At 43.0% G+C, this 24,810-nt stretch overlaps 1 protein-coding gene across 2 annotated transcripts in view; it reads right to left on the bottom strand.

Moving 5' to 3' along the window:
• The window catches only part of CNIH3 (cornichon family AMPA receptor auxiliary protein 3), a 98,551-nt gene that overhangs the window by 34,741 nt on the left and 39,000 nt on the right, over window positions 1–24,810 (bottom strand). The window contains exons 2-3 of one of the 2 annotated variants that reach the window (XM_010973966.3): window positions 19,856–19,924; window positions 14,104–14,151 (exon numbers count right to left, since the gene is read on the bottom strand). In XM_010973966.3, the coding sequence (XP_010972268.1) occupies window positions 14,104–14,151; window positions 19,856–19,924 (117 nt within the window). The remainder of the gene's footprint in view (window positions 1–14,103; window positions 14,152–19,855; window positions 19,925–24,810) is intronic. The other variant, XM_045509472.2, reaches the window with a different exon arrangement.

The raw sequence follows: 24,810 nt of genomic DNA, 5'->3' as shown, positions 1-24,810 counted from the left end.
GTCGGCGCTGCCTAGGTAGAGGCTGCTACCCGGTTCTAACTGTAGGGAGAGACAGAGACTGGAGAGTGTTACAGGGACTAAGAGGCCATTAGGATTTGGTAATATTGGCCCCTTCTGTGGCCTAGAAATGTGACCTAGAAAAGTTTCTTGCTTTTTCAGCAATTCGGAAAGAGCGAAAATGAGTATCCGGAGGGGTGAGCATCTGGGAGGCTGAAAACAGAATTTTTACTTCTAAAAGCAAAGTGCCCACACCAAGAAAAACAAGCTGTGTGCGGATTACTTGCGATGAGTTGCCCGCTGGGTTGACCATCTCCTGGGAGGCAGAAAGTTAGGCACTCACTCTTTCAGTTCACCTGGGTACCCGTTGGCAAATTATTGCTTTTGCTTTGGTACCATTTAGAAAATTATGGCTCTCTAAACCATACTCTGGGGGACTGAGAAAGAAAAAATGCCTCCCACCTGCACTGCCAAAGCCTGACCTACCCTCCAACTCTGCTTTGCAGCCTCGCCACACATTTGAACCACCTAGGGAGCTTTCAAACCCCCACCCTCACTGCAATGCCCATTCTGCGTTCCAGACCAACGAAACAGAAACTCTGGGGGTGGGGTCCAGGAGTAGTAGGTGCTTAAGCTCCCCAGGTGATTCCAATGTGCAGCCACGGTCGAGAACCAGCCCTCTAACCACACCCATCACCACGCGCACCCCCGGGCAGAGAGGGATGCACTAACAAGACAAAGCACATCACACCTGCCACGGCCCTCTCTGTGGTCTCCTTCACTTGCCTTAATCCCGTGCTCAGCAGTGATCATTCTACCACGCATGTTATCAAAATAATAATCCAAGCCATTCTGTGGTTGCCAGCCTCTCGTTCACTAATCCATTAAGCTAATTAACATGAGTCAGACACCACGCTAGGCAACGCAGCAGATACAAAAATTAGGAGGACATGATCCCTGCCTTCAAGAATACAACTGTGGAAGATACATGTCCAAGTGACTGTAATACAAGGTATTGTGTGATCAGAGCTTTGAGACTCTCGGGCAGGAAAACAGAGAAAAAAATGAAAATCAGTCCCTTTTAGCTGGACTGATGTCTTCACAACTGACACATCACTCACAAACACACACACACACACACACACCTCAGCACATAATACAGGACTATGTACATAGCAGGTCTATGAATGAAGAAGTTCAGATTGGCACCCACTGGAACCCACCAAGGCCAACAACCAGGACTCCTCAGCTCCATTCTCCAACCCTCAGAATGCCCAGGCTCCTCCAGGTACCATCAGACATCACCTCAATCTCTAATGCCTAGTCTCTCTTATCCCCCACCCTCACCCCCCACCTCACACCACCCTTGCAGTTCTGGGGTGCACATCAGTGGCTGGGTGCCCTGCGTTGGCTGCTCTGCAGACTGAATGTCTCACTGAGACCAAGGTCTGCAGCTGTCCTCCAGTGTCTACTCCTTCTTCTCTCTGGAATAAAATGCCTGATTTGGAGCTGAGCATATGGCCCCCCAAAATACCAGATGTGGCCTTTTGCTTAAGATCCTGCCAATGAGTTAAGCTGAAGTGACATGTGCAGCTTCTGGGACATGTCCTTCACAGAGTGGCCCATCTCCTCTTCCCCCTGCCATCCTGCTGCTTGAAAGGACATCATGGTGTGGCACCTTTGTGGACCACGTAGACAAGAAAATGCCCTAATAATGGCAGAGCTCTAAAGGCAGGAGGAGCCTGGGTTCCCCAGATGGCCCTGTGAGGCTGAGTTCCCCTCCCACCCCACCCTCGGCCCAGCCCAGACTGGCCCCTCCTCTAGACAGAGCTCCCTTCCTCTCCCCCTACCCTCCTTCTCTCTCTCTCCCCGCCCTCCTTCCCTCTCAATCTCTCTCTGGTATCTTTTACTCACGGTGGAACCCACAGCCTAACACATGTTCCTGCCTCCCTCACAATACCTGGAGTTCCTTAGTATATTAATGAGAGGAGAAAAGGGTTACAGAAAATCAGATGATCTATCAGAACGGTCAGTGATTTGGTGACTTCTCATAGCAAAACTCCTAGGAGCCCATAAATCTTTATTGCTTAGAAGGTGAGGCTTTGAGAATCTACTTTGCTGATGAATGCAGTAAGTTGACTGGCCTCCTTTTTCTGGTCCACACAGTCTACGGAGACCACAGGGGAAGCTGAGCGATCATCACTTTTGGTTAGTGGCCTGCAGAGGTTGACCCCTAGGGTCAACAGAAGCTCTATAAAAGGTGTGGAAACCTACCAGCTCCTATGGATGGAAGCAGCAAGAGACGAAGGTAACATCTAGAATAATGTCTGACCACATATGTGGGCACTGTGGCCCAGCCAATTTGACATAAAATTCATCATCACAGGAGGTGGGCATTTATGAATCTGTATTTTCAATAACCTGTCCAGATGTGATGTGAAGCACAGCTATGTTTGAGGACCACTCTCAGGGCTGCACCCTAAGGTCACTGATAGCTTCCTGGTTTCTCCCTCCACCATCACAAGGGCCGCTGGACTTCCTTTGTGAAGCTGGTGGTGCCAGCCCCACATTTAACTCAGATGCAATCTTCCATCATGTCGTGGGTCAGGAAGATGCTCCCTCCACAGGCAGCAGTACCGAGCAGGCTGGGAGATGCGTCTCGAGCCCAGCGCACCCTGGACAACCTACAAAGGAGTCGGCTGCTGGCCACATTTGCCTGCTGACTGCCAGCTTCTCTGGGTTGAAGCTCTCCTTCTTTTCCCTTCTCCCTTAGCGGATCCAATTCTCCAGATCCTGGGAGGCCACTAATGAATCACCAGCACACCCACCAACCACCCAAGTCACCAAATAGTCCCCATGCTGTTCCTCCACCTTGGCCACCCATGTGAAGCACAAATCAGGCATTTTCAAAATATAGATGATGGTACCCTCCCAAGACCTACTAGGGCGGAACTTCTGGAGGTGGCTCCTGAGCACATGTCCCCTGGAACATCTACATGGGGGACTTGGACATGCATGATGATTAGAAACCACCAATCCCACTGACGACAAACACAACAGAACTGTGGACTCCACCACTTGTCACTTCCTGATACTATCCTAGAGTATGATTCGTCACAAGAAAGGCAGCAGAGTTTCAGCAAAAATTCTAAGCCCTCTCTCTGGACAATTAATAAGAATTCTTGGGTACAGGATCATAAGTGGAGAACAATGATCATGTTGAGAAGAGGGTGTTGTGCAGCTGGCGAGGCTCATTCATTAGCTAAGCAAGATGTTCATGCTACTCGCCTAAAATCATGCAGGGTTCACATTCATGACACCATTTCTCTGCAGGTCACTACATGTGGGTGACCTTCAGAGTAGCTCACAAATAGAATTGTGAAAGTGAAGGCCCTGAAGACCTGCAGTACAGATGAGACCATCTCCCATGACGGGAAGGAGCTAAGATACCTGTATAGTTGTCATGACAGGAAGACCACGTGGAGTGTCCACTGCACGAATGTTCATGGAGTTCTCCTCACACCTGCAATGCTGCTGCAGACAACACTACTGCCCGAGCAGGGCCTGCCTCCCACACACCTACACGGAAGAGACCACTTTGCACAAGAGAACTGCTTATTTTGAAATAGTCAAGGATCTTTTCCACAACTTTGGCCTGACCTCCAGAATATAAAGGTGTGCAGCCTTGTTCCCTGGCCTATCACATGCCAAATTGGCAAGAGACTGTACCCAGGGGAAGAGACAGGATTCACGTGTAGTAAATGCTACTCATGGTGAAATGGCCACTGACGTGGGGTAAGGATGGGGGAAAAGTCATCACTCACTGAGAGACACAGTGTTTGGCCCTATAGACACACTGGTGAGCAAGGAAAGGATGGTCCCTGCCCCCAAGAGAGCTCACAGTTGAGTCGAGTCCTGTCCAGCTTCGGTGACCCCAGACTCTGGGGACCAGAAGGGCACTGGGGCCACGCTGGCCAAGTAGCCCAGGACACACTGGTTCTGGTGTCATGTCACCACCAGCCCTCTGGGCTGCAAGGAGGGGTCTGGCCAGATGACCTCTGAAGACAATCCTAGTTCTAGTGTTTCATCTCCTGATCACATAGTGAGCACCAACCTGGTGTCCCACGTCATGCTGACTCTGGGGATTCAAAGATGAATAAGACATTGTATTCCTCCTTCATGGAACTTACAGACTAATGGGAGAGGCAGACATCCAAAGAGACAATGATACAGTGTTGTAAGCCCCACAAGAGAGGAGGAGACCCCCACATCTACGAGTCTATGTTACCCTCCCAGAGAAAATCTGAAAAATTTCCAACCTCTGAACCCTTTTATTTCCAATTTCATTGAGAATAATTGACATACAGCACTGTGTAAGTTTAAGATATATAGCATAATGATTTGATTTACATATACTGGTGAAATAATTACCACAATAAGTTTGGTTAACATCCATCATTTCATATAGACATCAAAAAAAAAAAAAAGAAAAGAAAAAGAAAAAGAGGGCTTTTCCCTTGTGATAAGAACTCTTAGGATTTCCTTTCTAAATTTTCAAATATAACACACAGCAGTGTTAACAGTCATCATATTGTACATCACATCCTTTATAAATTATCTTATAACTGGAAGTTTGTATCTTGTGACAATCTTCATCCAACTCCCTCTCCTCCTCTGATAACCACAAATCTGATCTCTTTTTCTATCAGTTTGTTTTGTTGCTATTGCTTTGCTTTGTTTTTAGATCCCACATATAAGTGAGATCATACAATATTTGTCTTTCCCTGACTGATTTATTTCACGTAGCATAATGTCCTTAAGATCCATCCATATTGTCAAAAATGGCAGGATCTTCTTCTTTTTATGGCTGAAATATGAATATATTCTCTGTCTATTCATCCATTAATGGACATTTAGGTTGTTTCCATGTCTTGGCTATGGTAAGTAGTGTTGCAATGAACACGGGGGTACAGGTATCTCTTCAACATAGAGTTTTTATTTCCTTTGGATATATTGCTGGATCATATGGGAGTTCTATTTTTAACTTTCTGAGGAATCTTCATACTGTTTTCCATAGTGGCTATACAAATTTACAATTCCACCAACAGTGTACAAGGGTTCCCTTTTCTCCATATCATCAGCATTTGTTATTTCAACTTTTTGATGCTAGCCATCCTAACAGGAATGAGGCGATATCTCATTGTCCCAACCCCTAAATCTTAATCCCTTTCCTATGGTTACGTGGTAAACAGATGGCATTTAAGGTGCCAATTAATGTGGAGGCACACCCTTTGCCTTTTAACTCTGTAGTCCCTCCCACTGTGACCATGGGCGTGGCCATGTGACTCACTTCAGCCAATAGGACACTAGTAGACTTGATACAAACCAAACCTTGAAAGAGTGCTTGTATATTTCCACTTCTTCTCTTGCTTCTCTATGACACCATGAGAACAAGCCCAGATTAGTCTCTGGATGTTGAGATGTGGAGCAGAACCAACATTCCAGCTGATGCCATCCTAGCTTAGCTCATTCATGGTCTGCTGACTGCCAGACATACGAATGTGCCCCAGCCAAGACCAGAAGACCAGCCAAGACCTTCTCCCTACAAGCCCAGCCAAGATCAGTAGAACCAACAAGAGGGACCCATGAGAAATACGAATCATGGTCATCGTGTCATGAGCTGGTCTGACACTCTATTGTCATGGCAGTGGGGAACTAGTAAGGTTAGTGCCACCAGCTACCCTGATTTGATTGAGGAGCCAGACCCACACATAAGGCAGCTGTTGTGAAGTCCTCCACTTCTGCAGCCTTGGGAGCAGAGTGAAGTGAGGACAGGGCTCTTGCTCCGGCCCCTCCAGCTCCTGGTTCAGCCACCCCGTGACAGCACCACTATGAGTAAAATTTTCCTTCTTCCTCTCAGACTACCAAGGAATTTGCCACAGCAAGCAACTGAAAATAAATTATACATGAGACATGGTTTCTGAGCTAGTTGCAAGTTTTGTTCCAGGATATTTTTACTTTTCTTCAAACATTCCCACCAGGAGTGAACCAAGAGGTTAAACAGAATTAGAAAAGAACCTAAAAGGAATTCACTTGGCCCCATCACGGTGAGCCAAGCATAGTAGAGGGTCCCTGAGGCCGTCTGTAGCTTTGGTATTTGTATCTTCCCTTTGAAAGAGCTGAGCGATATTTCTGTAGTTGTGGTCCTTAAAGAGAGTGTTCAAAGAGAACCAACAATTTCCCCAATCATGTGGTGGAAAATGTGAACTCTGGTCAGACACACCAGCCTTCAAATCTCAGCTCTACCAATGTAGGAAATATGAGACCCTGGGATATATACTTAACCTCTCTAAGCCTCGATTTCCTCACCTGTTAAGTGGGGCTATTCATCATGACTACTTCATAGAGTTGTAAGGATTAAAAAGAGTTAATCCTTTTAAAGGCAGACCACAGTCACTCAAGAAAGGTAAGAAGCCATTACCAGTGTCACACTTTAGAAATCACCCAACAACAGAGAATTCTAATCTGGAAAACTTCTGAGTCAAGGACAGTCTCACAAAGGCATTCCACACAACTGCCTCTGAGTTTTGGTGTCCCTCTTCTCTGCATTATGTCTCTCCACTAAAATATGCCATTTCCTCCAGAGCCCGGCAGGAAGAACTGCATCAACAGCTGAAAAGTCAATCCCTTGTGGCAGTAACTCGAGAAAAGGCACTGTCTTCAGCATTCTTCCAAGTAGTTAATGCATGACAAATTTTGTGTTCCAAAGTGACAGGGGTCTTTCTCTAGATTCTGGAATATAAATGCATTCAGTAGCCTCCTCTTAGGTCAAAGAAATTGGGACGGGGTTTAAAACTGTCTATTTATAAATTTATAGAGTCAGCAAATGGCTGATCTCTGGCACAGAATAAAATCTCTTTAAAAAATAAAGAATATTTTCCCACTTATAAAAGTGGCAGATGCTGACGGTATCAGTTAGCTGTTGTCATAATAATGCTGCATAACAAATCACTCCAAAATTCAGTGCCTTAAAACAATAATCATTTATACTTGCTCACACATCTAGAGGTTGACTGGGGGTCACGGGATCTTGTGGTCTTGACTCTGAGCTAGAGGTGGGCTCAGGTCTGTATCTCTTGCCTCTCATGCTCCTTGCGCTGGTGGGCTGGCCTTGGTGATGTCAGAAGTGCAAAAGGGAGAGCAGAAACACCCAGTACCTCTTAAGGCCTCAGTCCATGCTCACATGCCTGCCCACATTCCAGTGGACAAATCCCATCACATGGCAGAGTCTGGCATCAGCGGGGAGGGGAATTTGCTTCTAGCAGGACAAACTGCAAAATCATATGGCAAAGGTCACAGATACAGGCAGGGCCAGCTTCAGGGACATGTCACCTGTGCAGATGCATCTGGGCCCCACACTCGGAAGGGCCCCACCTTTGGCTGAATGCTCTGCTGTCAGCTTCATAACATTCTTAATAACTTTTTGTCATGGAGCCTCACATTTTCGTTTTTCACAGGGCCCTGCAAATTATATAGCCATTCCTGGATATAGGGGAGCATGAAGTATTAGGAACAATTGTCCTATTTAACAAACTGACTTTGCCCTAGAAAAGTGTCACATCCAGATTCCCCAGCTCCCCCAGCCTGGCTCTCAGAACCACATCGTGGAATTTCTGCAGGGGATCCAGGTTCACACCATTTGGTTTCACTTCACACCATGATGCCTCCCTAAGACAGAGGTGTGGTTCTGATAAGCATGAAACCAGGAGGGGCATAAGTGGTCCTTAGTGGTTACGCTTGTGGCCTTACCACCACCCTGTTCTTCTCAGAATTAAACTTGGAACACCTGCTGCCTGACTGGTTATATCGCCCCCATCAACTCAACACCCTCACAGACCCTCAATCCCCACCCACTCATCTTTCTCTTTCACTCCCACTGCGACTACTCCATAGAGAGTGAAAGTTATCCATCCACTAGAGCTTTTTACATCCACAAATGTCAGAAAACCTTCAGTGAGACTACACACTCTTGGGGAAATTAGGAAGTGAAATGGAGAATCACAGACTCATCAAGCCCGAAAGGATATCTCACAACTATGCAACCAAGTACCCCATCTCGGGTAGCCTCAGTCTAACTCAAAACCATCTCAGGTATCAGTCTGTCTAACTCCGTCTAAGGGAGGTGAACATTTCTTAGTCCCTAGGATGACCAACCCCAAGGTTAAATGACAGCCAATTATGAAGAAAATTTCTCTTTACTTTCATACCAATCTCGGGCTCTCACTCAAGTTCATTTCCTCTAACCATCCCCTGAACTTGAAGATGCAACCGGAAGGCCCTGATCAGTCTCCTCCCCACGAGGACCCTTCGTGTGCCTGAGAGCATCCAGCTAACCAACGTCTGCTCTCCACACTGTCCCTGCTCCCAAACCTACGCTACCCACTGACCTCCAGAGTGACAGCACGCTCTGCGGGGAGGGCAGCACAAGAGGCAAGTGGCTTTCGCCATGATAAAAAATGAATCAGAAGCACAAGTCGACACAAGAATCCTGCCGTTCAGACAATTACCCAAAGAACACATTTTCTGATAATTACAAGGCTAAAAACAGATCCACTTTGAAAATCCCTTCCTTTCTCCTGAGAAAGCTGAGGAGGTGGTTTAACAACAATCAGCTGCTGAGATGCATCACATTCAGGGGTGTTTAGGAGATGAGTTCCAAGAAATTTCTTGGAAGGTACAGTTTCCAGAAGGTGGTGATGCTAAGCAAACCCATTCACCCTCCCCACCACCCCACTCACGGCTTGGGAATCTGAACTCAGAAGCCCATTCAGAACGAGCCAGGAGGTGGGGAGGGTATAGCTCAGTGGTAGAGTGTGTGCTTAGCATGTCCTGGGTTCAATCCCCAGTACCTCCATTAAAAACAAAGAAACAAATAAATAAACCTAATTACCTCCCCTCCAAAATTAAAAAAAAAAAACAAAACAGAAACAGAATGAGCCAGGAAGAGGGGAGGCCCAGGCCTTCCTGCCCCCTGACTCTGCTCAAACATCAAATGACACTTCCCCAAGAAAATGGGAGGGAGCGCTAAGGGGGCTGCCACCAGCCAAAGACGACTTCAGCTTGCTTCAGCACCAAAAGTGTGCCTGGGGATGTTATAAGAAGTTTTAGGCAGCAGCTGAGAGTCAGGATAACAATAACAATAACATTTAGTATGTGCTGAGCATTTTTGAGCTATATGTACATGTATTATCTCATGCAATTCTCACAGCTCCATGAGGAGGGCGCTGTACTTACCACTCCCACTTCAGGGTCACACTGAGGGTTACACAGATAATCAGGGCACAGGCAGGAAGCAGCAGAAGCCTGTATACCTCACCACCACCCTACACCACTTTCTAGTGGAAGGAACCAGAATTGGCTGAGAGAATTTATTCATAAGGTTAAAATACAGACTACCAGGAGAGGAGAGGGCATAAACACAGAGAGAGATGGGACAGTAGAAACTGTAGGTTAGAGACCTTCTGTGTCAAAAACAAATAAAATACAGAGTTAAACTTGATTTTAAAATACAAATCTGATGTAAGTAGTAAATGTGGTAAAATACAAGTTTTGTACTACATCATGGATACACCTGAAATGAAGAAATGAAAAGACTATTCTGGGACCTAATCAAACTTAAAAGGTTTTGCACAGCAAAGGAAACCTTCCATAAAACAAAAAGACAATCTACAGAATGAGAGAAAATACTTGCAAACAATGCCACCAACAAGGGGTTAATATCCAAAACATACAAACAGCCCATACAACTCAACAGAGACAAAAACAAACAACCCAATCAAAAAATGGGCAGAGGACCTAAACAGACATTTGAAGACATACAGATGGCCAACAGGCAAATGAAAAAATGCTCAACATTGCTAATTATTAGAGAAATGCAAATCAAAACCACAATAAGATATCATCACACACTGGTCAGAAATGGGTATCATCACAATGTCTACAAACAATAAATGCTGGAGAGGGTGTAGAGAAAAGGAAACCCTCCTACACTGTAGGTGGGAATGTAAGTTGGTGCAACCACTGTGGAAAACAGTATGGAGGTTCCTTAAAAAACTGAAAACAGACTTACCATATGATCCAGCAATCCCACTCCTGGGCACATAACCAGAGGAAACTCAAAATTCAAATTCAAAAAGATACATGCACCCCAATGTTCATAGCAGCATTACTGACAATAGCCAAGACATGGAAGAAACCTAAATGTCCATCAACAGATGATTGGATAAAGAAGTTGTAAAATGTCTTCATTGGAGAATAGCTTGTTTAGGTCTTCCGCCCATTTCTGGATTGGGTTGTTTGTTCTTCTGTTGTTAAGTTGTATGAGCTGTTTATATATTCTAGAAATTAAACCTTTGTCAGTCACATAATTTGCAAATATTTCTTCCATTACATAGGTTGTTGTTTTGTTTCGCTTATGGTTGCTATGCACCAGAACTTGACACATTGTAACTGACTGTACTTCAATTTTTAAAAAAAGTTGTGGTATATTTATACAACGGAATACTACTCAGCTATAAAAAATAGTAAAGTAGTGCCATTTAAAGCAACATGGATGGACCTAGAAAATATTTTACTTAGTGAAGTAAGTCAGACAGAGAAAGACAAATACTATACAGTATCACTTATATGTGGAATCTAAAAAAAATACAAATTAACCTATTTACAAAACAGAAACAGATTCACAGACATAGAAAACAAACTTATGGTTACCAAAGGGGAGAGACAGGGGTGAGAGACAAATTAGGAATATGGATCAACAGATACAAACTACAATACACAAAATAGATAAGCAACAAGGATTTACTGTATAGCACAGGGAATTATATTCAATATCTTGTAATAACCTACAGTGGAATATAATCAGGAAAAAGCTGAATCACTATGCTGTACACCTGAAAGTAACACAATATTGTAAATCAACTATATTTCAACTTAAAAAAGAAATTAGTGCAGCCACTATGAGAACAGTATGGAGGTTCCTTAAAAAACTAAAAATAGAGTTACCATGTGATCCAGCAATCCGACTACTGGGCATATATCTAGGAAAAAAAAAAAACCTCTAACTCGAAAAGACACTTGAAGCCTAATGTTCAAAGCAGCACTATTTACAATAGGCAAGATATGGAAGCAACCTAAATGTCCATCAACAAATGACTGGATAAAGAATATGTGGTATATGTATACAATGGACTACTACCCAGCCATAAGAAAGAATGAAATAATACCATTTGCAGCAACATGGATGGACCTAGAGATTTTCATACTGAGTGAAATAAGTCAGAGAGAGAAAGACAAATGTCATATTATATAACTTATATGTGGAATCTAAAAAAATGACACAAAAGAACTTACTTACAAAACAGAAACAGACTCACAGACATAGAAAACAAACTTATGACTACCAAATGGGAAAAGGGGGGAGGGATAAGTTAGGAGTTTGGGATTAACAGATACACAAAACTATACATAGAATAGATAAACAACAAGGTCCTTTTGTATAGCACAGGAAACTATATTCAACAGCTTATAATAATCTACAAGGGAAAAGAATCTGAAAAAGAATACATACATATGTGTGTATAACTGAATCACTTTGCTATACACCCGAAACACTGTAAGTCAACTATACTTCAATAAAAAATAAAAATTAATAAAAACAAAGAAAATGAAGGGAAAGACTATTGATTATTCCAGTGTTTCAACCAGAAGAATTTAGATTACAGAAGTATCAGAAAGTTAGCACTCATTCATCAATTTAGTTTAATGAATATTTATTAAGCAATCTCAACAAGCTACATTCTACCTTCTATGTCACTAGGTGTGACTGCAAACAGTACAAAGTTGCTGTCCTTCCAGAACTTACGTTCTAGTGGGAGGAGACAGACCCACATGCCCAGGACCTAGGTGTGTCTGGGAGAATACAGAGAGTTACCAAGTTCAGCTAAAACAACGTGTAAGGGGACAGCAAGTTCTCAATGGCCAGATACTCAGAAAGGCCAACAATCTGCAATTACATTCAGAAAGAAAGCATGCTGACATCAACAGAAACGACCTCTTCAGGCACCCAGCGCACAGACACAGAGGTGGAGAACTAACAGGGCCGAGTGTCTAAAGGAAAGATGTGCTTTCAGCAAGAGGACTGGAACAGGAGCAGGTTGCCACAAGGAAATGAAACTGCAGGCACGTGGCTTATTTCTGCCTCCAGTTAGTCGAGGGGGGGGGGGGGGGCTGGCAGCCCCAGTGCACCTCCCCGTGAGAGACAGAAAACCGTTAGGTTTCCTGTGATCGGGTGCAGTTACAACCCCTAAAATCTTGAAGTCAGCATTTCGTGTCCTCTGATGTTGACCTTGAACTTCCCTCCCTGGTATTTCTCACTAACGAGGAAGAGCAACTGCGTTCACCGAAGCAGCAGAGGCAGTAGCATGGGAAGGAGTCAATGAAAAGGGTGAAAAACAAAGGTCCTTGGAGGACAGTGCTTCCTGCAGTAAAATACCTCAGACTACTTTTTACAGAGAGTAACGCAAACTACATGCAAATTTGCAAGTGGTGATGCTAATTCTTGCACTGCCTGTGTCCCTTCATATTCTTGCCTCTGACCTTTGAAAGGTCCAGGGCTACAGGGCAGGACACTGGCAGAGGCCGCCACAGGCCACTGACCACTGTCTGGACAGAGTCAATGGTCAAGCAACACAGAAGGATGAACAAGGCTCAAAGGTGATGGATATAGATGATTGCTCTGCCAGAGAATTCAGGATGGTACACTCGGGATGGTGGATAAGGGCGACCTAGAGTGTGAAGGGCACTCAGGTGTCAGTCTTAAAGTACAAACCAGAGTCTATGAAAGTGACAGCTGGAGCGGGTTATTGGTGTCCGAGATATTATCTGGGAGAATAACCGACAAATTCATGAATTACCCTGAATACCAAATGCCGTATGTTATTTTGTTAATCATTCTTTATTCCTTGGATCACTAGTATTTTCATTATCCGAGGTTACTTCCCCACTGTGACAGAGAAGTGGAACTCTAACATACTGAGTTTCTTGGAAAGCACTAAAGGACATGTAATTAGCTAGAAAAATAACTGACTTCTTGATTACACTCTTTCTCCCCATGAAAGGTGCAATTACTGAAATACAGAAAAATTTCAAAAGCTTGCAAAATTGTTTCCTTTCTATCAATGTTGGCATGGTGTTTGGTTTCTCTCCTATCCACATAAGGCTCATAAACTCCTTTGGGGTGGACAGGTGGCCTGTAGCCCATAGCTCTGGACAGAGATCAGGGATGTCCTTGGCTCAAGGCTAAGTTTTACCTGCAAGTTGCTGTTCTCCACACGTTGCTGCAAAAACCCATGTGCTTTCCTTACTGGTGAGTGACAGACTGGTGTCTCTGCCACAGGGGTCCCCCAGCTACATCACAGAGTCATGCTAAATACTAAGCTTAAGCTGGAAGTGCACACATGAATATGTGTGCACATGTGTGCTTCCTGAATGCGTTGAGGGCAGCTGTGACCTACTGCCCATCCATTCAGAGCAATTCTTTGAATGCTCAGCTCCCCCTTTAATAATATCTCCCATCCGACCCCTCCGACGCTCCCAATGATGCTGTCAATCAAACAGCAAAGCTAAGTGGCAGGTTGAAACCTCAAAGGAAACCCAACAACCAGTTAAAAACTTCTCTGAGCCAGGCAGGAGCATTTCGGAGCACTGCACCAGATAGGAACAAAGGCTGGGAGGCAACACCAGCTGTAAATGCCATCTATCATCACGCAAAGATAAAGAACCTCTAAATTCAACCAGAGGGCACTTGCAAATATCCAGTGTGGTCCTGATACTTTGATTGATGGCCACCCCTTTTAATTAGCTCGTCTTGTCTCTGGAGGTTTCCAAAGAACGGATCACTGGCTCCCACCTCCCCTCCCCCTCCACCATTCGCCTTCCTTGGGAGACGGGACCAAAGCAGGCACCGAGCCTCACCAGCCCCATTCCCTGTGTGACCACCACGACCATGTGACCATCCACGCTCAGGGAGGGGGCTCTTGCACTGACCTTCCGCAAAAGGAAGCAGATGCGCTCGATGTTCCTCAGTCGTTCCCTCTATCAGGGCACACAAGAAAGAAAAGAGAAGTGAGGTTAGACTTTCTGTTGAAAGAACACAAGAAGCCCCATATTCATCCCCAAGTAGGGGAGACAGAACCCACCACAGACCCCTTCCAGCACATGGCCTGTGTGTTCCCACCCACATGGCTTTACCTAACAAGAGTTTCTGCACATACAACTCAAAAGCAAAAAATAATAATAGTCCAATTGAAAATGGGCAGAGGAACTGAACAGACACTTTTCCAAAGAAGACATAATATGGCCAACAGGTGCATAAAAAGGTACTTGCTATCACTGATCATGGGGGAAATGCAAATTAAAACCACAATGAGCTATCACCTCACTGCTGTTAGAATGACTAGCATCCAAAGGACAAGAGATAAGTGCTGACAAGGCTGTGGAAGAAAAGGGAACCCTGGTGCACTGTTGGTGGGAATGTAAATTGGTGCAGCCAATACGGAAGTTCCTCAAAAAGTTAAAAGTAGAACTACCTCATGATCCAGCAATCCCACTTCTGGGTATATCCAAAGGAAACAAAATCACTACGTCATAGTGATATCTGCACCCCCATGTTTATAGCAAGGTTATTTACAATAGCCGAGACATGGAAACAACTTAAATGTCCACTGAGAGATGAATGGATAAAGAAGATGTGATATATATATGAATATTATTCAGCCATAAAAAAAGAAGGAAATCCTGCCATTTGTAACAGCATAGATGGACCTCCAAGGCACTGTGCTAAGTGAAATAAGTCAGCAGACAGAGAAAGGCAAATACTGTATGATCTCATTTACATGTGAAATCTAAAAAAAAGAAAGAAAACTTATAGAAAAAGAGATCAAGTTTGTGGTTAGCAGAGGTGGAGGATCAGAGGGGAGGTAAAATTGAAGGCAGGTGGTCAAATACAAACTTCTAGTTATAAGTTTAAAAAGTACTGGGGATGTGATAGACTACAGGATGACTGTAGTTAACACCGCCATGTGGCATATTCACTAATTGAATAAAGCCTAAAAATTCTCATCCCAAAGAAAAAACTTTATCTTTCTTCTTCTGTATCTATATGAAATGATGGATGTTAATCTATTATTTTGCAATATATATATGTCAAGTTGTTATGCTTTGTACCTTAAAGACACACTCTCAATAAAATTGAAAAAAAAAAAGTTTCGAGCTTTTTTCCATCTTCCTTGTCACAGTTATTTGTTCTTAACAGAAACTTCCTAGCAAATAGCATGGGCTCAGTTTCCCTCTCAGCCCAACAGAGGTTTCTGTACTTTTTTCTACAGCTTTCATGTCCCTGTAAAACAGTCAAACTGCAGAACAGGCACCATGTGCTCACTGAATGTCCCAAAGTCCATGGTCGGGCCTCAAGGTGGGTTTGGGGGGCCTTCCCATTCGAGTCTCGAGGAGCATATGTGCCTGATTAGTGTGTAATGTGGGGAACTTCTCTGCCTGTTGGTTTTATTTTTCTAAAGTGAGTGTATTTAGACAAAGCAATCTTCCCACTCAATTAGACACCAGCAGTGCCCCTAGGCTAAGATTTTTCAAAACATTGAAGTCCATTTCCAGAGTCTGGCTCAGGGCCAAGGGAAAGATGCCCCGTGGCTGGGCAGGCGATGATGCTCGCATCACACACAAAGTGCTGCCTTCCTGCTCTTGCAATGACTTTTGTGATTTTTGAAGCCACTCTGAACACAGCTGTGGCATTTCCTGGTGCTTCATTACCGAGGCAATTTGGTTGCAGTAGATGTGATGATAATGAGATTCCTCATGGATCTGGAGAAGACAGGTGGCTGGGACACTTCAATTTCCCCTAATTAAATCATAAATACAGTGATTCCTGTGCATCCTTTAAGCACAGAGGAAAGAGCCCACATCAGGACAAATTAGTGTCCATGTGGCTAGGAAGACTGACCATGTCCTCTTCAACACATGTGTGTATACACACACACATGCACACGCAAACACACATACAGCTGGGCATCGAGCCTGCCTAAATGGAGAAAAATGTGAAAAGGTGTGAGATACCAGGCATGAAATAGGGGGGTCCAGGACACATGCTAGCTCCCTCCCAGGAAGCTAGATCCTCAGAAGGACATTTCTCCTTACTTTACAGTGACATTAAACGCCAGCTAGTAAAAGGAAAGGGAAAAGATTAACAAAAGAAACTAGGAGTAAAAACATTTCTCCTTCTTCCCACCTCCTGGAAGGGGTTCCACCTGGAGGGCCCAACAATATTTGGAACTTTAGGGAATCTTAAATACAAAGGACCAGCAGACCTCACACACATTCATTTAGAAATGCATCGTATCAACTAGCAGCTGTTTGTAACATAAGACCATCCAGGGCTGGAGTTACCAACCTGTGAAGTAGCTTTTTCAAGCCACCTGAGCCTTGAAATGCTTCTCCAGAGGCTCTACAGAGGCCCAAAGAGCTTAAAGATGAGTTAAATGAGGCATCCAAACCATTTAAGTTCCTGCCAGGGAGGAACATAAAAACCTGGGGGAATGTCTAATACCCTCCCATTAAGGGTTTTTATGGATTTCTTTTTTAAATCACAAAGAGTCCTTTACCTAGGGGCTTCAGTCTGTCCATGAAATGTCTGGCCTTCAAAGCCCAGATTCCTTAATTAATTAACTAATTAGAAGTGTGTCTTTAATAACATCTTCTCTGCTCCACAACCTCACCCTTCAACAGTCCTTCATTTTTTCACCAACAAATAGGATTGAACACCTACTGTGTGCAGGTTCTGTTCCTACACTGACTTTTCACAGCAGCTCCCTGTGGAATGTGGGCTGGTCCTAATTTTCTCTGTTCTTTCTGAACTAAGGAACTTGCCATGGCAACCTGGAAACAGGCTCCATGAACGGTCTCATGGTTTCAACAACCCCCTGCACCCTAGTGTAGAATTCACATGATGGAATTGACAGGCAGGACACATTAATTCACTACCATTTACCCTGGGATCACACAAGAAACTACGGTTGTTCTAAGTGAGCCACTTTCTAATTTGAGACCAATCCACCAGGAGGAAGGAAAGCAGGCCCTTGACTCCCTGGCCTTCCAAGACAGAAGCGCCCTCTCGGTCCAGAGCAGCTCCGTGCAACTGGTAGATGTTAATAAGCCAGGTATGTGATGCTGGTGCCAAACACAAAAACCAGAAAGGGAAGAGGCCCAGGGTGCAATTCTTTCAGGCCTGGTGGAGCCAAGTTCTCATTGCTGGGTGGTGAGGCTGGCAGATGGAAACAAAATGGGCTTTAATCGTGACAAGTTTCACAAGATATAGTAGGTTTTCAAGTGGTTCTTAGGGATTCTTCCAACTTGCCACAAAATTCTGCTTTACTCAGTTGACTTGAAAAGAGTTTGGCTCTATTTCACTGAATCAAAGAATTGGATGCCAAAGGGATGATAAAATCAGGCATTAAAACACCAAATCTCTTAAAGGGACAACACAGAATAGGTGTAAGAACATAGTCAGACCTCAATTCCAATCCTGACTTCACCACTCATGAGCTCTGAGTCCTTGGATAATGGTGCCTACCGGGCAGAGTTGTAAGGATTATAGGATATATACATATATAAAATTTCCTAGCATGTAGTAAAAACTCAAAAAAACTTACAACTCCAAAAAGGGAATCTTCCTACACTATTGGTGGGAATGTAATTTGATGCAGCTACTATGGAAAACAGTACGGTTCCTTAAAAAACTAAAAACAGGGGGGACGGTATAGCTCAAGTGGTTGAGCACATGCTTAGCCTGAATGAGGTCCTGGGTTCAATCCCTAGTACCTTCTCTAAAAATAAACCTAATTACCTCCGCCACCACACCAAAATAAAATAGTTAAATAATACAATAATGGAAATAAATAAGATATAAAAAATAAACAAATTTTTTTCAAAAACTAAAAATAGAGTTACCATAATATCCAGCAATCCCACTCCTGGGCATACATCCAGAGGAAACTCTAATTCAAAAAGATACATGCACCCCAATGTTCACAGCAGCACTATTTACAGTAGCCAAGACATGGAAACAACCTAAATGTCCATCAACAGATGAATGGATAAAGAAGATGTGGTATATTTATACAATGGAATACTACTCAGCCATAATAAAGAATGAAATAATGACATTTGCAGCAACATGGATGGACCTGGAGGTTATCATACGTAGTGAAGTAAGTCAGACAAAGAAAGACAAGTATCATATGATATCATCTGTATGTAGAATCTAAAAAAATGACACAAAGAACTTATTTACAAAACAGAAACAGACTCACAGACATAGAAAACAAATTTATGGTTACCAAAGGGGAAGGGTAGGTGGAGGGATAAATTAGGAGTTTGGGATTAGCAGATAAAAACTACTATACATAAAATAAACTACAAAGTTCTACTGTATAGCACAGGGAATTATATTCAATAGCTTGTAATAGCATATAATGAAAAAGAATATATATCTATATGTGTGTGTGTGTGTATATATATATATATATATATATATATATATATATATATGACTGAATCACTTTGCTGTACACCAGAAACTAACACAACATTGTAAATCAACTAAACTTCAATTTAAAAAAAACTCACAACTCCAGTAACAGCCCTGTACTTTATGGAGGCCTGCTCCCCTGGTCTTCTGGGATCTCCCAAAGAGCATAGCCTCTTCAGGGGGCCTGCAGCTGAGGAGAACAGACCTCTCTGTCCCAGTCACTAAAGAATGCTATCATAGCCTTCCAGGTTAATAGTCACAGTAATACTCATAATATACATATGTATATTCACACTAGTAAATCCTGGTGTTCTCACCACAACTTCTGGCTGAAAATATCAACAGAACTATTCAAACAAAAACTTGCCTTAGCCCTGAAAACCAGGGCCTGGAAAGAACTGCAACTCAGTGCAGGCCCATCGAGCTTAGACTGAGACACAGACTCCACGGGCAGGTCTGGGATGAGTCTGGAAAAGGCTCTGTCCACAGGCGTGGTTGGTGCCTGTCTCTGACCAGAGGAGCAGAGAGCCAACACCCACCCCACTCAACAGAAGTGAGGTCCTCCTCCTCTCCCTGCAGCGACGTCTCTCTCTACATCCATTCCAGGGCCCGTGGGAGGGCAGCACGCGCAGCCCGGCCAGCCAGACAGAGCAGTGGGTCTCTGGGATCAACAGGTGCTAGGGCAAGGAGGTCTTTCACATACTGAACCCAGAACGGACAATCAGACGGCATCACGTTCCCTGGGGGAAGCAAGCTGACTTCAAGCCCACAGAGCCTCCCAAGATGAATGCCTCCTGGCCGATAGATATGGGGCAAGGAGCTGTGTACATCAACCCCCCTGCAAGTGTCCCTCTGAGAAACCTGGGAAAGTGCAGAGTTGGGTGGACCACAGTGATGCTCCCACACCCTGGAGCCTGTCTCCTTGTTCAAGGATGCAAGGCCAAAAACCAGTAACATGGGGCCTTAAGGACCCCACAGCCACAGCGGGCAGACCTTTCCCACTGCGTATTAGAGTGGCCACACTTGACCTGCAGACCTCAGCAGGCCTCGGGGGCAACCACCCTGAGCCAGGTGTGGAGATGCAGTCAGGGCCAGGTATGTGCCTCACTAATCCTATTCATCGAAACCTCGCCCTCCTTCACAGGCCCTGGGTGGCCCGTGGGGACAACACCCTTCCGGCCACCAGTACCCACTACTTACCGCATGAACAGGGTTGCACTGGTCGATGGGGCTCTTAAAATCTGTCCTTAACTCATCAAAGGCAATTATCTGAAATAGAACACACAGAATTGAGATGTTGGTGCGAAAAGTGAGTCAATACACCATGTCAAAAGCTTCCTGTAGATTTGATCCAAAATAACACTGGAGGCAGGAGGAGGGTATCAATGACACAAGACTGGCCAGGAGTCGGTCACTGTCAAAGCTGGTGATGGGCACTTGGGGTTGATTGCACTCTTCTGTCTACCCTGCATACGCTTAAAAATCCCCACAATAAGGAATGAGAGGGACGTTGTTTAAGGTAGATACAACTAGCAGGTAAGTCCAGGAGACCTAGTACACAGTACAGTGATTAAAGACAACAAAACATATTATAAGCATTAAACTTACTAAGAGACTAGATCTTTTTTTTTTAATTTTCTAAAATGTACTTATTTTTATTGACATATAGACGGTTTACAATGTTGTATTAATTTCTGGTGTAGAGCACAGTGATTCAGTTATACATACATATATATTCTCTTTCATATTCTTTCACTATAGGCCATTACAGGATACTGAATATAGTTCTCTGTGCTACACAGTAGGACCTTGTTGTTTATCTGTTTTATATATATAGTAGTATCAGCAAATCCCAAACTCCTAATTTATCCCTCCACCCTCCCCTTCCCCCCTGGTAACCATAAGTTTGTTTTCTATGTCTGTGAGTCTATTACTGTTTTGTAAATAAGTTCTTTTGTGTCATTTTTTTAGATTCCACATACAAGTGATATCATATGATATTTGTCTTTCTCTGACTTACTTCACTCAATATGATAATATCTAGGTCCATCCATGTTGCTGCAAATAGCATGATTTCATTCTTTTTTATGGCTGAGTAATATCCCACTGTATGTGTATGTGTGTGCTTCTTTATCCAGTCATCCTGTTTATCCAGTCATCTGTCAATGGACACTTAGGTTGCTCCCATGTCTTGGCTATTGTAAATAGTACAGCTGTGAACATTGGGATGCCTGCATCTTTTCGAATTTAAGTTCCCCCTGGATATATGTTCAGAAGTGGGATTGCTGGATCACAGGGTAGGCTTATTTTCAGCTTTTTGAGGAATCTCCATACTGTTTTCCATAACAGCAGCACCAAATTACATTCCTATCAACAGTGTAGGAGAGCTCCCTGTTCTCCACAGCCTAAGGGACTAGATCTACACTGTTCCCAAAACTAGAAGAAATAACTATGTTATAGGACAGAGGTGTCTGCTAACCATATTGCAATATCAATGTAGCAAATCAGTATGTTGTACACCTTAAACATACTCAGTGCTGTATGTCAAATATATCTCAATTGTTTAAATCCCCAAAGTAAAATTTTTTTAAGTTTCCTGTGCCTCACAAAGATGTAGAAAAAAACTCTATTACGGTGAGGGCAGATTGGGGGTTGGATGAAGGCACAAAAAAATTTAAAACTTCAAACTAGCACTTTCAGTTTCCCCCTTAAGGAAAAAGCTGTTTATTTTTTCATGTTTCTTTATCTTGGCAGAGATGTTGATTAGAAGTTAAAGGGCTAGAAGTCAAGCAAAAGGAAGAAGAGAAAATCAAGAAACAGTTGACAGGAATAGAAATAACCCAATCTCTAGCCTTCCACAGGCTGGACAGTAAGTTCTTGGACAGTCAAGTTGTCACAACTGGGTCCACTGGACTGGGGTTTTCAAGGTCATTCTGGACAGAGGCTCGGAGCTCCCCAGAGAGCAATGAGTTCCCCATTTGTCTGAAGGGCAGAGTATCGGTGGTGACTTTCACCAGTCACAGACTGAGGTAAGACCCATCTGCAGAAAGAGCTAACTAGACGTGAAGCTTCCTGACCCCAGCCACCTTGTGCCCAGAAAGGAAACTCCAAGACCGAGCAAGGTGGCATCTGGCCAGTAGAGAGTCCTCTCTTAGGATGTGGAGGTCTTAGGTCCTCTCTTGGGCTGCATACAGATGGACATAACCAACTCCCCCATGAAGGCACGTCCCAGAGAAGCTGGCACCCTTCTCCAACCTCAAATGTCCCCATTCCAGCAACATGGGGCTGAGAGTAAGTACAAAGTGGGGGAAAACAACTTACTTTCCTCTAAAAAGCAGGTATGATTTTAAAGCAGTCACATGGCATTCTGATGCAATATGCCTACAGAATTAGGGGAAAATTCTAATATAACTTGTATTAAATAGACACATTTCTGTTTCATCCCTTGCCAGAGAGTTAATTATCCAGCCTCTACTTAAGCCCTTTAGTAACAAGAAACTCACCACTTACTGAAGATGCTCATTCCATCCCTGGCTCCCACTAATTAATCATCACCTTCCTCTACTGAACTTACACATATGACTCCCCAAGGCTCCCACCCACATTCTAAGCCAGGGTTAGCAAACCACAGCCCGCAGGCCACATCCAGCCTGCCACCCATTTCTGTACAACCTGTGAGCTAAGAATGATTTTTACTCTTTTAAAACAGTTGAAAAAAATTGAAGCAGAGTAATACTTTGTGACATGTAAAAATCATATTACATTCAAATTTCAGTTCCCATAGATAACGTTTTACAGAACAAAGACACACAGGTTCTTTTATACATCGCCTATACTCTCACCCTATGATGACAGAGTTGAGTAGCTACAACAGACACCATATGGCCCGCAAAGCCCAAAACAGTTACTATCTTGCCCTTTACAGAAAACATTTGCCAACTCCTGTTCTGTTCTTTTATTTGCCCTCTAGAGCTGCACAGTCCAATACAATAGCCACATTTGGCTATTTAAATTAAATTTTAATTAGTTAAAATTAAATTTAAAATTCAATCCCCACATTTTAATTGCTCGAAATCACATTTATCTAGTTAAACAGCACAGATACAAAATATTACCATCATCACAGAAAGTTCTATTGTACAGCACTGCTTCAGAGGCACAGAGGACAGTCAAATCACTCTCCTACAAAGAATCCTTTAAGCACTGCCAGCTACTGTGAACACAGCAAATCTTTCTTCTTCAGGCTCAATCTCTCCAAACTTTATTTATATTAATTGGCACTGAATTGCCTCATCATCCTGATTGCCCTTCACTGACATTACAGGTTGTAAATGTCTGTATTAAAACCTGACTGTCAGGATGAATGGGAAGATGAGATATACACACACAATGGAATACTGTTAGCCATAAAAAAGAATGAAATAATGCCATTTGCAGCAACATGGATGGACCCAGAGATGATTATGCTGAGTGAAGTAAGTCAGACAGAGAAAGATAAGTATCATATGATATCACTCATATGTGGAATCTAAAATATGATACAAATGAACTTATTTACAAAACAGAAAGACTCACAGACATAGAAAACAAACTTATGTTACCAGGGTAGAAGCGAGGGGGTTGGAGGGATTAATTAGGAGTTTGGAATTAGCAGATACAAACTACTACATATAAATAGATAAACAACAAGGTCTAACTATAGAGCACAGGGAACTATATTCAATATCTTGTAATAAACTATAATGAAAAAGGACATGAAAAAAGAATATATATGTATAACTGAATCAATATGTTGTACACCAGAAACTAACACAACTATACTTCAATTAAAAGTAAGTTAAAAAATAAAATAAAATAAAATGTGACTGTCAGAACTAAACATCATACTCAATGTGAGGTCAGGGGGCACGGAGAGTAAATGTATCAATCACTTCCTCTGTTCTCTAAACTATACCTCTGTTAATGTAACCAGATAGCATTAGCTTTTTTTTGTGGACACATCACATTCCTGCCTTCATACTGACTTCACATTGTCTAAAAGCCCCAGGTTTTTTATGTGCTTCAGTTAAACTGTTCACTTCATTCTACATGCCCATTGTTGGATATGGGGGCTGAAGAGCAGAAACTGAATCTGTTGAGACATGATTTATCTCCCAGCTACAAATCTTAATGAACATTGTGTGTTCAACATTCACATCCACATCCACCCTGATACAAATGCAAACCAAGCAGGACTCCTAGCTCCCATGAGGTTGAGAAAAGCAACCTTTCAGCCCATGATCTACCTAATTATAAAGACAATTCACCATGTTTTGATCCAGTGAACTGGAAGTCAGTCTCTGGATAGCGTTAGAACTCCACAACTCCTGGTGCGGCATATAGAAGTTCCCCAAAGTGCCAGGAGACAGGTCTGAGCTGAAAGCAACAAAGGCAGCTGGTGCTTTAAAGCAGCAGGAGAGGAGCCCTGGGGGTTCCGAGCTGCTGAATGAGTCTGAGAGCGGGTACCCACTGCCCACCTCAGGTTCTGACCTGGAAGAAGGCATGAAGGAAGGCCAGAATGCAGCCTACACCTTCCTGCTCCATGAGGTGATGGGTACTTCATGGGAGCTTTCTGATGATAGAGACTTAGTATTATCAGTTTGGGTTTCTCTATTTTAGCCATTCCAAAAAGTATGTAGGGTTAATTATATTTTTATAATTAATAATTTTATAAATTATAGTTTTAATTTGCATTTCTCCAGTAACTAATGATGTTGAGCATCTTTTCATGGGCTTAATGGCCATCTGTATCTCTTGTTTGGTAAAGCATGTGTTCAAATCAGTTGTCCATCTTTTTAAAAAAATTTACGTTTGCTTTCTTATTGATGATTTTTAAGAGTTCTTTATATATTCTGGATTCAAGTCCTTTGTCAGTTATGCAAATTGCAAATATTTTCTTCTATTCTGTATCTTGTCTTTTCATTCTCAACAGGATATTTCTCAGAGTAAAAGTTCTTCATTTTAACTTTTATCAGTTTATCCAATTTATCAGTTTTTCTTTGACTGATTGTACTTTTGGTGTTGGATCTAAGAACTTCTCAGGCCACAAAGATTTTCTCCTAGGTTTTGTTTTCCTAAAACCTAGAGTTTTTTTTTTTTTTAATGGGAAAGTTTAA

This window comes from Camelus bactrianus, chromosome 23, assembly GCF_048773025.1.
Source record: "Camelus bactrianus isolate YW-2024 breed Bactrian camel chromosome 23, ASM4877302v1, whole genome shotgun sequence".
In the NCBI taxonomy this organism is placed as follows: Eukaryota; Metazoa; Chordata; class Mammalia; order Artiodactyla; family Camelidae; genus Camelus; species Camelus bactrianus.
Note: the sequence above shows the minus strand (reverse complement) of the source record. Positions and strands in the feature narration are given on the sequence as shown.